At 42.6% G+C, this 14,356-nt stretch overlaps 1 protein-coding gene across 5 annotated transcripts; it reads left to right on the top strand.

The window, feature by feature from the left end:
- Positions 1-1,675: 1,675 nt before the first annotated feature.
- Positions 1,676-13,766, top strand: PRNP (prion protein (Kanno blood group)). 5 transcript variants are annotated; one of them, XM_027118240.1, is made up of 4 exons: positions 1,676-1,790; positions 4,462-4,560; positions 11,416-12,124; positions 12,808-13,766. In XM_027118240.1, the coding sequence occupies exons 3-4, from the start codon at positions 11,426-11,428 to the stop codon at positions 12,892-12,894; spliced, it is 786 nt and encodes a 261-aa protein (XP_026974041.1). In that variant the 5' UTR covers positions 1,676-1,790; positions 4,462-4,560; positions 11,416-11,425; the 3' UTR covers positions 12,895-13,766. The 5 variants fall into 5 exon arrangements, with proteins under 5 accessions (XP_026974041.1, XP_026974045.1, XP_026974044.1 ...); XM_027118244.1 differs by having other exon boundaries at positions 1,677-1,790; positions 11,416-13,766; XM_027118243.1 differs by lacking the exon at positions 4,462-4,560 and having other exon boundaries at positions 1,746-1,790.
- The last annotated feature ends 590 nt before the right edge of the window (positions 13,767-14,356 follow it).

Genomic DNA, 14,356 nt, shown 5'->3' with positions numbered 1-14,356 from the left:
TGCAAGTGACAGAGCCTTCAACTGTTTCCAACCCCCAGCTATCAAGCCAGTCTCAGACATTGAGTCTTCCCATCTGCAGCCTCAGACATCCCCACTGTGCCCGTCCAACTCTCTGGCCTACACAATCCATTGGCATAATAAAACGGTGATTGCTTTAAACCTCTAAGCTTTGGAGTAGTTGCTACATAGCAATAATGTCCAGAATAGGTCATAAGGCAATCCCATTTGGTTCCCTCAAACCCCCAAGAAGTATTCTGCCTTTTGAGCATTTTTCTGGTTGGGGGGAGGGAGGAAAGCATTCAGCCAGTAGACATAGGATTCTTTTGAGAAAAAAGCTGAGTTTTGGCATCTTCTAACCAAGCTTTACTGGGCCCCTCCTGGCAGGGGAAAGTCAGCCCCTTGCCCAGTCTGATCTGGTCAGCCACTCCCAGCCCCACCCCAGCTCAAGACTCAAAGAGATGCTTCACTGCCCCCAATTCACCTCACAATAAGCCATCTCTGAGGAAAGAAGGTAAGGCTCTAAAAGCACTGTCAACCTAATCATTATGTAAGACTGATTGGACAGAAAACTGCCCTGGCACTGCTGCCTAACACTCATTTCTAACTGGCCACAATCCAGTTCTGTTACTGAATCATCTCCATCCCATGGTCATGTTTTACCTCTCATTTCCGCTTCCCAAGCAGACCTTTCAGACCCACATTCATATAAACATCACCAGGACTGTTTCACCCACATTCATATGAACATCACCCCAGTGCTGTTTCACATCGCTCCACTCTACACAGTCCTCCTGGCTTCTCCCCTCCCTCTCTTGTCCCCTCCCACTTGAGTGAGCCGCCCTGGGATACAGGTATTTAAACCAAATCCTGTTTCCAATGGGTGTCTCAATATTTTAAAACCTCTTTCCTTACAAGCTTAGTGGAGCCTCTTGCCCATAACAAGGGAACTAGATGTCTCATTTTTCCCATTATGCCTATTGACCCGGCTTAATTAATATTGGTACTCTCAAAAGCGCCCCAATTTGGGTAATAATGTATATGATCCCCCTAACCCTAACGCCTGTCTTCTATCATTTGCCATCCTTCACATGAGACAAACCCCTACCTAATTTCTTGGCAGGAATAATGATCAAGAATACACAATGTTTATACAAGAAACCTCAGGTAATGTCCAGAGTGGACTTGTTATATGGTTATATGGAGAGCATTTTCCTCATTTGTGAATATCATAATCTAAATCATCTCTTTTGCATATAGTGAGCAGGAGCTGAGTAAATGAAGGAACAGGTGATGGCTAATGTCCTTTCTAGGCCTCAAATTTTAAGGATATATGTGTAAATTCACAAACTGGGCTCAATCCAGTGTAGCAGAATTTTCTTCCTCTTTAGAAATTTCTGGTTACCAAAGATCCAGAAATTACTTTCTCATTCCCTAATCTTTCAATTTCTCGTGTTCTCCATTACGTAACGTGGAGCTGGGGCTTTGGGCCGAATTTTCCTTTAAAGATGATTTTTATAGTCAATAAGCAACTTCAAGGAGTGACGAGCCAGCCGGGGAGGTGACATTAGTTGACGCACGCGTCTAAGCGAATCCCAACTCGTTTTTCCCAGGGACTCAGATTCCCGGGCTTGCTTGGCAGGGCTGAGCCTCTGCGCGTAAACCCCGGGCGCGTGCAGCCGCCTCCGGGCCCCGCCCCCGCGTCTCTTCCTCTGCCCGGCGCTGACGCCGGCCCTCGCCGCCAGTCGTTGACAGCCGCCGAGCTGCGAGCTTCTTCTCTCCCGCAGAGGCAGGTAAACAGCCGCATTGCCCTTTAACCTCCCAGCTGGGGCCGTGGGCGCAGAGGCCGGCAGTCAGAACCCCTGCCTTGGGGCCGAGGCGCGAGGGCGCACGGCCGGGTCCGGGCGGGAGGCCGACCTTGACAGTGAGGAGGGCGGGGAGCTTCCGGAGGGCGCGCAACGTGTCAGGCCTACCCAGCGAGCTCGTTGGTTGTCGGACGCCGTGGCTTGGTTTTGCCCTCCTGGTTAGGCGAGCTCCATTTACTCGGAATGGGGGCGGGGGCCGCGGCTGGCCGGGGCCCCTCTGGAGGGTTGGGGGTAGTGTCGAGGAGTCTGACCCCCTCCCAGGCAAGTCCACGGCGGGAGTGGGATGGGCGAGTAGCGCCGGCAAGGGGGCCACAGGTCCGGGGAATGGGCGCGCGGAACCCAACGAGGGCCGCAAAGGGGCTCCGCTGGGGCGCTCAGCGAGGAGGACCAAGGAGAGGCGCGGGTCTGGGCCCTCCCGATACCCAGAGGGGACGCGGCCGACCACCCGAGTCCAGGGCCTCGTTAGGGAGGAGTCCCGGGGCGTCTGGGAGCCTCCCCAGCCGCCGCCGCCGACCTCCTCCCCAGAGGGGGCCCCGCCTGCCATCACGCGGCCGGGCGGTGCCTGGGACGCAGCAGCGGGCGGGTCTCTGGCACCCCCGGGGACCGGCACAGGCTGGCGTGAGCTGGGCTTCCGGCCTCGGCGGGCGGAGTCTTGGGGCGACCCCAAGACCCCTCGCTCCCGGGCCTGAGACGTCCAGGGGCAGGCGGCAGAGTGTCTCCTGCGAGCTCATGTGTGGTGGACTCACAGGCTTTGCTTTTCGCCGTCTCGACTGTCCCGGTGGAAGGAGAGAACTCGGCCGTCGGGGGGACTCCGAGAGCGGGGATCAGGGCCGGGCAGCGCCCCTCGGAGAACCACATTCCTCCGCTAGTATGGGTGGCACCTTCACGTTTGATTATTGAACAACGGGAAGAAGTCCATTTTTGCAGTCCATTTTCGTTTTTGTCCTTTTCTATTTGTATCAGCAGTGGCAAATAGATTTTTTGAAATCATAAGCCCACCACCATCACATCCACCCTCACCATCTCAAAGCCACTGCCTTCTGTTTTGCAGTTTCCTCTTCTCCAGTTCGTACACAACACAATGCAGTTTCACCTCGCTGATAATGATTATCCTCATCTCATGGCCGAGTTATTTTCCTGTGCTTAGATCAGTCACGGTTTAATAAGCAGTTCCCAGCATGCTGAACATTTGAATTGTTTCCCTTTTCCTTGCAAAAAAAATCCAGGTAGAATAGAATTAAAGATTTTCACAAATCAAATTATCAGAAAAAATAGGAACAGAAAATTGAATAAAAATGTCAGATCTCTGGAAAAATCAACAGCTGTCTCAGATTTGAAGAAGAAAAAAAAATATCACCAATGAAAAGGAACAATTTTACCTACCCAAACACTGAGGAGCTCTTACAATGAAAAAGGACTAAACAGAAAGGGAAAGAAAGCAGAGCTAGGATGTGATTTGTATATGGTTTTTATCTGACACAAATTTTTCATACTTGTGAAAGAATATCGAGATTATAAAAGATAAATGGTGAAATGATGAATCGTGTATAGAATACAATGCAAATTAAAGTAAGTCTGGATTATCATTTTGCAGTTATTAGCAAAAACAACAGTAACAGCAACCACTGCTGGAAGGTTGCCTAGAAATTTGCATATTCAGTTATCCTGGGAGGTGACAGGGCTTTGGGGTTAGAAAGATGGCTCTGCAACTAATCATTTCACAGCTTGGGACCAGTTACCTAATTTCCTCATCCTCCTTTTGTCCATTCATACGCTAGAGGAAATTATACCTATTTCAGGAGTTTGCCAAGATTAACTGTTTGTGTAAAACTGACCTTTGGTATGTATACCTTTATTCTTTTCCTAGTCACACTGCACTGGGGACATAGTGAATCTGTGTGAAATTTGTGAAAAGCAATCTGGTGATGCATTTAAGCCAAGACCCAGAAACCCCACTCCTGGGAATTTACTTGCAATGGAAGAAACAACAGGAAAGGGAAAAAAAAAGCCATATGCACACACATTCAGAATGATCTAAAATTAAACCCAACGGAGAAGCAACCTAAGTGTATAACAGCAGGGCAGCAGCTAAGAAAATCATGACACATTAACTGCAAGGAACATTGTGTACCATCAAGTCATGATTTTGGAGCCTGTCTGCGATATATTGGAAAAAACTGACAAGTCAAAGTGCAGATTACTAAACTGCATCTACTTACTCAGATGCAGTTTATTAATGTATATGTGAAAAATCTGAATAAAAATGAAGTTTTAATAGAAATACAGGTTATTTTAATTTTCTTGTTGATATATTGCTTTTCTAAATAACATCTTTAAAATAGTTCATAGTTAATTTTTTTAAGGAAATGGACCCACAGCTTTCTGTGTGTGGGAGAGGGAGAGCTCAATGTCATGTTTGCTGCTGCTTTTTTGAGCTGACCTCATTTCTTTTTTTCAAATATTATCTTGTTTTTTTCCTTGAGTAGATATATAAGTGGTTTAGTAATTTATATATTGGGTTTTTCATTTAAAGAATCAGTTCTTAGATTTATTTATCAATTCTAGTTTTTTCTTTTCTGTTTTTTTTTTTTTTTTTTAGGGACTCCTGAATATATTTGAAAACTGAACAGTTTCAGCCAAGCCGAAGCATTCTGTCTTCCCAGGGACACAAATCCAACTTAGCTGAGCCAAAGCAGATGTACGTACCCTGTGGAATCCCTTTGGTCTTGTGATGGTTGAAAGTTCCCAACTGTCACAGAAGATAAGGTCCTCGAAAGGCTGTGGTCACAAATCCTTGCTCTGGAGGCAACTTGGATCTATATATGTAACCCACACCTATTATACCATCCTTTCTTGTAAAATCATCTTGATTTTGCAGGGAAAGGGCTTTCTCTAGAATCATTCTGAGTTATGTAAGGAAGCAACCATTTTAAAAATAGTATAATAAAAGCAGTAACATTACAAACATTTCTGCACTAAATTAACAAAAGGTTTTATGAGATGACAGTTTTTCCAAGCTGTAGTTTTAATTTATCTATTCCAGTCTCTCTTTTCGGATCTTATTTCCTCTTCCAAGGCAGCCAGCTTTATCAGTTGTGAACTGCTGCATGTGAAACATTCAAAACATGCCTGTATCTAAAGCTGTGATGGCTGCAGCAAAATAATCCTTGAGTGAATAGCATGTGTAGTAATTCTTACATTTGGGAGAATTTTCTGTTTGTTCATCCTTTTTCTTCTAACCATATTCTCCTGGGGTATAGGGTAGGCTCTAGCAATGTTGCTTTTTTTTCAAGCTGTTCACATAATTCTGAGGATGGATCAGGTTCAGGCCCTTTGCCCTATTCAGTCCAGGGCTAGGCCTCAGTGCCAGTGAAAAACCCCCACCCCAGAGCGGTTTGTAAAATTTTGAGTAGCTTGCATTAGGCTCTTTAAGGGGCAATGACCTCAAAAGATAAAAATATGACACATGAGTTCCACTTAGCTCAGGAAAGACAGGAAATTTTTCCGGGGCAGTCGGGGGTAGGGGGACTATTTGGTGTGCCAGTTCCCAATTTAACCAATTAAGTGTCAAGGGTGTAACATGTTTTAAGTATCAGAAGTTTGGCCCCTGGCACATGACCACTGGACAAGTTCCTCCTGGCTCTTAGTCCCATGTATTCCCCATGGGAATAGGATGAATGGCATAATATATGGATCTTTTTTTTGTTCCTTCTCTCTAGTTCCATCGCTCTGCCATTCGGCTCATGCACTAATGCCACATGATCTTATTTATTTTAGTTTTGCAATGCATTCTGGTACCTGGCAGGCCAAGTATACCCTAGATTTTCTTCCTGTTAAATAATTTCTTTAGTCTTCTTAATTTTGAGTATCATTTCATCATATTCCTTAAAATCCTCTTTAAATTAGGACTGAAATTGTGTTGACTTTATGATTATTTGGAGGTGAATTGGTATCTTTCAGTCTTGATTTTCCCAACCAAAAACATTATCTGTCTTTCTCCAGATAATCTGTCTTTCTCTTTCTCTTTTTTTCCAGTCTTCCAGCTTTCTTCCTAAAAGGTCTATTTATTTTTAGGTTAAATCTTAGATATTTTGAATATTTTGTTGCCACTATGAGTGGGATTTTTTTTCCACACTAAATCTTCTAAATAATTACAACTGATTTGAGTATTCACTCTTCTATATGTTGATTTCAAAAGCTGCCACCTTAATAAGCTCACTTATTTATTCTAGGACACAATTTTGGATGATTTTCCTGGATTTTCCAGATAGAAAATCATACCTGGGACTTCCCTGGTGGTGCAGTGGTTAAGAATCTGCCTGCCAGTGCAGGGGACACGGGTTCGAGCCCTGGTCCAGGAAGCTCCCACATGCCGCGGAGCAGCTAAGCCCGTGCACCACAACTACTGAGCCTGAGCTCTAGAACCTGCAAGCCACAACTACTGAAGCCCGTGTGCCACAGCTACTGAAGCCTGCACACCTAGAGCCCGTGCGCCGCAGCAAGAGAAGCCACCGCAATGAGAAGCCCACACACCGCAACGAAGAATAGCCCCTGCTTGCTACAACTAGAGAAAGCCCGCACACAGAACAAAGACCCAACGCAACCAAAAATAAAATAAATAAATTTAAAAAAAAAAAGAAAAGGGCTTCCCTGGTGGCGCAGTGGTTGAGAGTCCGCCTGCCGATGCAGGGGACACGAGATCGTGCCCCGGTCCGGGAAGATCCCACATGCCGCGGAGCGGCTGGGCCCGTGAGCCATGGCCGCAGAGCCTGCGCGTCCGGAGCCTGTGCTCCGCAACGGGAGAGGCCACAACAGTGAGAGGCCCGCGTACGGCAAAAAAAAAAAAAAAGAAAAAGAAAATCATACCTGGCTAGAACCTCCATAACAGTCTAAAATAGCAGCAATTGCTTGCATTCTTGTCTTGTTTATTATATTAAGGAGAATGCCTTTCCTCTTTCAGTTAAGGTAGGGTGTGGGCTGTGTGTCTGTGATGGCTGTTCTTGATGATGGAAAGGGATTACTTTCTAGTTCTATGGAAATTTTTTCAACAGCTTAACCTTAAAAAATCAGGAATGTATGTAGATTTTAATTGAAAACTTTCAACATCAGAGCATCTTTGTGTTTTTTTCCTTAACCTACTAATAGGTTACTTGATTTTGTGATTTTAAGCCATCCTTGTATTCCTAAATAATCCTTATTGGTCACAGTGTATTCTTCTTTTACTAAACTGTCAAAATCAGCTTGGTGGTATTTTCTTTTGGTTTTTGGCACCCATGTTGCTGGAGGTTGGATAGCTAAGAGTGTGAGCCCTTCGCTCAGAATACTGGAGTTTGAATCTCGATCCTTTATTCCCTTGGCTATTAACAGCACTTCTCAGGTGAAGCTGCCCAAGTGTTTATCTCTGCTGAGTTCCAGATTCTTATAACAATTGCCTGAATTGATACTCCCACTTGAATGGCTCATAGATGTAGCAAAGTTAGTATGTCCAAACTAAAACTTTATTTTCTCTCAAAAGCATGGCCCTCCATCAGTTTCCTCTGTTTCAATAGATGGCATCACCACCATCAGCCTGGCTATGAAAGCCACAAACCTGATCAACTCTCACTTCTCCATCCACTCTATCTGCTTAATTGGTTCTTTCTGCAAAATACATCCCATTTTTTCACAGCTCCTCAACTGCATTGGCACAGTCCCAGGCCACACCACCATCTTCCTTCAATCGTTTTATAAGTGGTCTCACCATTTCCTTTCTTGCCCCCCAAATTTTCTACTTACACAACAGGGTGAACTTTCTTAAAAAAAAGAAAAAGATCCTGTGATGTTATTCTCCTAAGACCCTTTAATGGCTTCCCACTGTCTTTCAGGTTCCAGATACCTATCTTCCTTAGTGCTTGAACCCACAAACTAAACATCTTACTCACCACTGTGTCCTCAGCCACAGCACAATGCTAGACCCTTAGAAGACAACAAATATTTGTTAAACTAATCAATGGCTATTGTACAGTAACTTTTTTCTCCATTTCTCCTATGGTTTATCGTCAAGTTTTCTATTTCTTTAAAAACTGGCACGTACTAGCTGTTCCATAAATATTTGTTAAATGCATTGATTCTAACATCTGTTTTTATAATTTAATAGGAAGGCAATCCATCCCACAAAGATTTTTAATTCATAAAACTTTTACTTTTCAGAGTTAGGTCTCTAGAGTCTGCTTTTGCATGTGGTGTTAGGGTCCTAGTTTTATTTTCCTCTAGTTTCCCAGAAGCATCTGCTAAACAAATGTTTCTTTCTCCATTGATTTGTGGTGTCCGATTTATCATTTATCAGGTTTGTACTAAAGAATATATACATGGGTTTATATCTGAACTTGCTATTCTCCTTCCTTTGATCTGTAGGTCCGTTTCTAGACTGTTACCCTATTTATTACATATTTATTACTATGACTTTGTAATAGGATTTAATGTCTGATAACAGTAGATTCTCTCCTTTTTTCTCTTCTTAAGGTTGAGTTTGCTACCTGTGGACATTTCTTACCTCTTGTGGGTTTATTGAATTCCTCAAAAAATCCAGGTGGAATTTTGATTGTCATTTTATTATTATAAGTTCATTTGGGGGTAATTGATATCTTTATAGTACTAAGTTGTTCCAACCAAAACCTTTCCATGTTTACAGATCATCTTCTTTGTTCTTTACTAATGTTCAATTTTTCTTTCCCCAGTCTTAAGTCAATCCTAGATACTTTATAGTTTGGGTTGAAATTATTACTATCTTATTAATTTTTTTCTAGTTGATTATTGCTGGTATAGAGAAATGCTGATTTTTGTAGGCCAATCTTGTATCCCACAACCTATCCCTCTAGTTGTCTCGTGTTACCTCTGTTGAGTCTGTTGAATTTTCTATGTTTATGATCACATTAGTTCCACATAATGTCAGCTGGAGCTCTTTCCTTGGAGTTCTTGCACCAGTTACTTCTTTGTCTTTGCATATGGCATTGGAAGGACTTCCAGTCCTGTGGCAGTGTACATCCTTGTCTTGTTTCTGATCTTAAAGGGACTACATTCAAAACTTACTTATTGTGTTTGCTGTTTTAGTTATATAATCTTTATTAAGTTAAGGAAGTTACCTCCTATTCCTAGTCTACTAAGAGTATTTTTCTTAGTGATAAATAGGTATTGACTGTTGTCAAATACTTAGTGTCTTGAAATGTGCCAGAGTGTTAGGCCACAACCTGACTGTTCTCTGAGAGCATCTTATATGAAGTGTCGTAGCACAGCCAGACATTCAGAAACCTAGTCTCTATTCCTAGCAATTTCACTAATTAACACTGTAATCACAGATATGTCACTTGACTTTTCTGAATCTTGGTGGCTAATTTGTAGAGTGAGAAGTTTGGATTAAATAATATAAGATCTTCCTTATTTTATCGCAAACAGAAAGATTCTCCAAGGTCTCATTAAGTTTTGAGTCCTTATCCTTAGAAATGATTCTCTGCTTCAAAATGTAGTTGTTAATTTTTATGCTTTTTATAATTAAATGTTGCTATTGTTGTTCTCAACTGATTTTAAAATGATCTTGTCTTAATATAGTTTATGATCATCCAACTTTAATATTCAGTTTTAAAGTACTGATCAGCAACATATGCCCGTGGCCCTTATGCCCTATTACCTGTATCTCCAGTCCATGGTCATTCTTCAGCTCCAGACTCACCAAGCTAACTGCCTACTGGTATCTCTTGTCCCAGTAGGCAGCTTGATAATGGCATTGTAGCTTGATAATGGCATTGCCAAAGCCACACACCACATTTGTCTCCCTCCAGACTTGCTCCACCTTCCGTGTTCTGTCCACACAATTGCCCAATCCAGAAATCTGGGTGCCACCTCGATTCTTCCAGTCTTTCATCTTCCACGTCAAACACCAAGCTTTCCAGAATTCCCTGAGGTGTTTGAGCAGAATTGTGAGCAGCCTGGAAGCCAAGAGCTGAGCCCCATTAGCAAATGGAAAATAGATCAGGGAAGCAGACCTGCAGAAGACTGAGTGCCAGGAGATGTGGATGCGAGATTGAGGCCAGTCAGCATATCCCAGGACCCTGTCCCTCTGACCTTACACAAAAGAGCCTCCAAAAATCCTAATTGGCATATTCTGAGCAGTTTAGCTGGGCTTATAACTTTAAAATATATTTTTATTTACACCAAGACATTTCAATAGTGATAGTAGAAACAAACATGATGTTAATTCATTTATTTGTTTAATCAGTCTTCCTCTGAATATTATCCAATTTAGTCTTTAGTTCTGAAGGTTATGAAAAATAATTTTATAATATTAGATGCCGTTTTTATTTGAAGGTGTCCCAGTGCTGGGGATAAGACTACTATCAGCATTACAACGTATGCCATTTTTGGTTTTGTGGCACATGGTATTTTGGAGCATATGGTTTGACATGGGGTACAGTAGAAACTAATGATCATTCTACTGTATGTCTTTAATCTCTGCTCTTGGCACCAAGCACCCAGGGTGAATGAGGTCTTCAATCTGAAAGGAGGTTTTTAATTGATGAATGTACATTCTGCAAAGGTTCATAAATTATCATGCAGGATACTTTGTTTATTCCTAAGCCACGCTAGCCCTTTCATATAAGATATGTGTCTTTTCTACCAAAAATTAGGAGAAAATAAGTCACTCACGAACCATTAAATGCTGAACTAAGACTCATTCAGTGAGTGAGTGACTGCAAAGCTTGTGAACACAGCCTTCCTTACCCCATTTTGAACAGCCCCATTTGTTTCTGTCTGTAGAGAGAAAAATGAATTTATAGGTGGGCTTGCAGAATCTTGCACATTTCCTGTTTCCAAAAATTTATTGTATTGAGAATTTCTTTGAGGAAATTCTTGTTGGCATTTATATGTTCAGAGGATATTAATTCCTTCACTTAACAGGTATCTATTGTGTATATGCTCTGTGCCAGGCCCTGAGGAGACAGCAGTGAACAAAAGAGACATTTCCAGCTTACATTCCTGCGGGAGGAAAGAGGACGTGAGCCAGCTATTTAGAAAATGATTTAATGATTTCAGCACCTACCTGGGGGTGTTCCTAACTGGACATTAGAATCACTTCCATAGGGGCCATGCCAGGGTCCCGGGAGGTTCCAGGAGCTCATATCCCTCATAACAGCCCAAATCACTACTTCAGAGAAGCTCAAAGCTATGGCAAACCCACCAGGTGTTAATAGTTTCTTCCAGTTTAGATACAATGTATCAACCAGAGGTTATTTTTATCATAAGCAATGTTGCTGGCATTCCACCTTTATCAAGTTTCTAGGAAACAGAGCCAGAAATTATCTTGAGGTCAAATTTGTCCTGAGAGAAGGAGAAAGAGCTGTGTTAACCCTTTACCTACAATTACTTTTGCTGTAAGGGTTGCAAAACAAACATGGAATGTGAAGAACATATATGACCAAGAACATTTATAGCTGATGCCACTGCTATGCAGTCATTATGCTGCAGACGTTAAGTGTTTTCAACATAAACACACAATGCTGACACCCTCTTTATTTTGCAGATAAGTCATCATGGTGAAAAGCCACATAGCCAATTGGATCCTGGTTCTCTTTGTGGCCACGTGGAGTGACATGGGCTTCTGCAAGAAGCGACCAAAGCCTGGAGGAGGATGGAACACTGGGGGGAGCCGATACCCAGGACAGGGCAGTCCTGGAGGCAACCGCTATCCACCCCAGGGAGGGGGAGGCTGGGGTCAGCCCCACGGTGGTGGCTGGGGACAGCCCCACGGTGGTGGCTGGGGTCAGCCCCACGGTGGTGGCTGGGGACAGCCCCATGGTGGTGGAGGCTGGGGTCAAGGTGGTGGTACCCATAATCAGTGGAAGCCCAGTAAGCCAAAAACCAACATGAAGCATGTGGCAGGAGCTGCTGCAGCTGGGGCGGTGGTAGGGGGCCTTGGTGGCTACATGCTGGGGAGTGCCATGAGCAGGCCTCTTATACATTTTGGCAGTGACTATGAGGACCGTTACTATCGTGAAAACATGTACCGTTACCCCAACCAGGTATACTACAGGCCAGTGGATCAGTATAACAACCAGAACAGCTTCGTGCATGACTGTGTCAACATCACAGTCAAGCAGCACACGGTCACTACCACCACCACCAAGGGGGAAAACTTCACTGAGACGGACATCAAGATGATGGAGCGTGTGGTGGAGCAGATGTGCATCACCCAGTACCAGAGAGAATACGAGGCTTATTACCAAAGAGGGGCAAGTGTGATCCTTTTCTCCTCCCCTCCTGTGATCCTCCTCATCTCTTTCCTCATTTTCCTCATAGTGGGATGAGGAAGGCCTTCCTGTTTTCATCATCTTAATCTTCACCAGGTTGGGGGAGGGGGTATCTACCTGCAGCCCTTTAGTGGTGGTGTCTCATTCTTGCTTCTCTGTTCGTCACCTGTAGGTTAATACCCTTAGCACTTACAGCACTGGGAAATGGAAAGTAGATCTGAAATGCTATTTATTCAAGCCCCATTTGATTTAATCCTTCATAGGCCAACGCTAGTGCTGAGCTGGTAAAAGCGTAACAGCAAATAATCATTGGTTGATCTAGGCTTATTTTTTGTCTAGTGCAACAGATTGAGGCTAAAACAATTCTCAAAGCAGTCTTCAAATACCTTTGCCTAAATACCTCCAGCTCCTTCTCTAGCTAGAGCTCAGTACACTAATGCCCCATCTTAGCAGTGATTTTACAGCAATTTCCTCATTTGTTTTAAGAAAACCTGACTGCATTTCCCTGTTCAGACAGCATTTCTGCCAAATCTGGAAGGAGGCTGCATAATATTCATTCAAAAAGTAAAACTAGAAATCCTTAGCTTGTGGGCCCAGGCTCAACCCGGTGGAAAGCATGTGTCCTGTGTCTGCAGAGAACTGTAAGGATGTTTTGCATTTTGCAGTACGGGTTACACAGCAGCTATTGCATCAAGAATGGATATTCGTGCAACACTAGACTTCAGGGCAGAGGACATTTTCACAGGGAATGAACATAACTAACATAATATGAAAGGCTTCTGAGACTAAAAATTTCCAGCATATGGAAGAGGTGCCCTCGGAGACAGCCTCCCATTTTGGATGTTTAAAGCACCTTTATATGGTATTCTTTTCTTTAGTAATGTAAACTATAGATAATGAAGATACTTTAATTAAACTACCTTCTGGACACTGAGAGCAAATCTCTTTTGTTTGTGTACCTGGAAAGCAGAATGATTTTAACATTGTTTGGATGAAGCCAGGAGATTTTAACATAGAGGAAACAGCAGCTATAAAAAACACGGTATTCAGGTCCTTAGTTTCTGGAATTGGCTTTTGAATCAAAGAATAGGGAGGCATTCCAAAAGAAAAATAGGTTAGAGATGGTAGGAATATGATCCATTCAAAGTGGAAAAAGCAATTCTGTTACCATTATTTAAGTAAGGTAAAATTATTCCCTGGGTTGTTCAATATTGTCACCTAGCAGATTTACATTACTATTCTGCACTGTTATTACTGGCTTGCACTTTGTGGGTATCCTATGTAAAAAAAAAAAAAATTTATATATATATATATACATATATATATATTGCATATGACAAAATTAGAAATTTTGGTTAGAGCGATTAACATCTGAACTATCTAATGCATTACCTGTTTTTGTAAGGTACTAAATACTTAATAACACTTAAAGGAAACCCTTTTGTGTGGTCCTTAGGCTTACAATGCGCACTGAATAGTTTTGTATAAGAATACAGAGTGGTATTTGAAATACGCATGTGCTTTATATTTTCTATATTTGTAACTTTGCATGTACTTGCTTTGTTGTATTAAAAGTTTATAAGTGTTTAATATCTGACTAATATTAAACAGGAGCTAAAAGGAGCATCTTCCTTGAAGTTTGCAGTTGTGCTTCACCATTGTGCACCCCATGTTGGCAGCTTCATTTTGGGGGTTAATCTGAGCAAAGTGGCGCATTCACTGCTTGTGGTGGCCAATGTTTCACACACCCACTCCTGATCCTGCCTCAGCTTTACTCCCAGTCACATGCCAGCTATTCTCTGCTGCCTTTTCATTTTTTTCCACAAGTACCTGGCAAAGTCACTTCTGCAGCAGAGGAAAACAGTCCTTGAATTCTGGAAGCTTTTTTCTGTTCTGGATTTTGAAATAGAGGATTTTCTTGATTAAGATGAGACTTAACAAACTAAATTATCTACTTGATGCCCATCCCCGCCCTCAAAACCAACTCAGGTTATAAACTGTGAGACCTGGTAACAATCACTCTTTGGATTGAAATTCAACACCGTAAGGTCAATAGGCCACTTTTCTTTGTCACAGGGTTTCAACTCATTTTTCATGTTTTCTTCTTCACAAGTGTGAAGTACCAGCTCTCAGTTTTCTTTCACAGAGGTTTTCTTCTGCATCTGTAATTTACCAACAGCAGGAAATAATCATAAAAAATGACAGTGGTTGAAA

This window comes from Aethalodelphis obliquidens, unplaced genomic scaffold, assembly GCF_003676395.1.
Source record: "Aethalodelphis obliquidens isolate GAN/ISIS:26980383/991018 unplaced genomic scaffold, ASM367639v1 scaffold18, whole genome shotgun sequence".
Classification (NCBI taxonomy): domain Eukaryota; kingdom Metazoa; phylum Chordata; class Mammalia; order Artiodactyla; family Delphinidae; genus Aethalodelphis; species Aethalodelphis obliquidens.
Note: the sequence above shows the minus strand (reverse complement) of the source record. Positions and strands in the feature narration are given on the sequence as shown.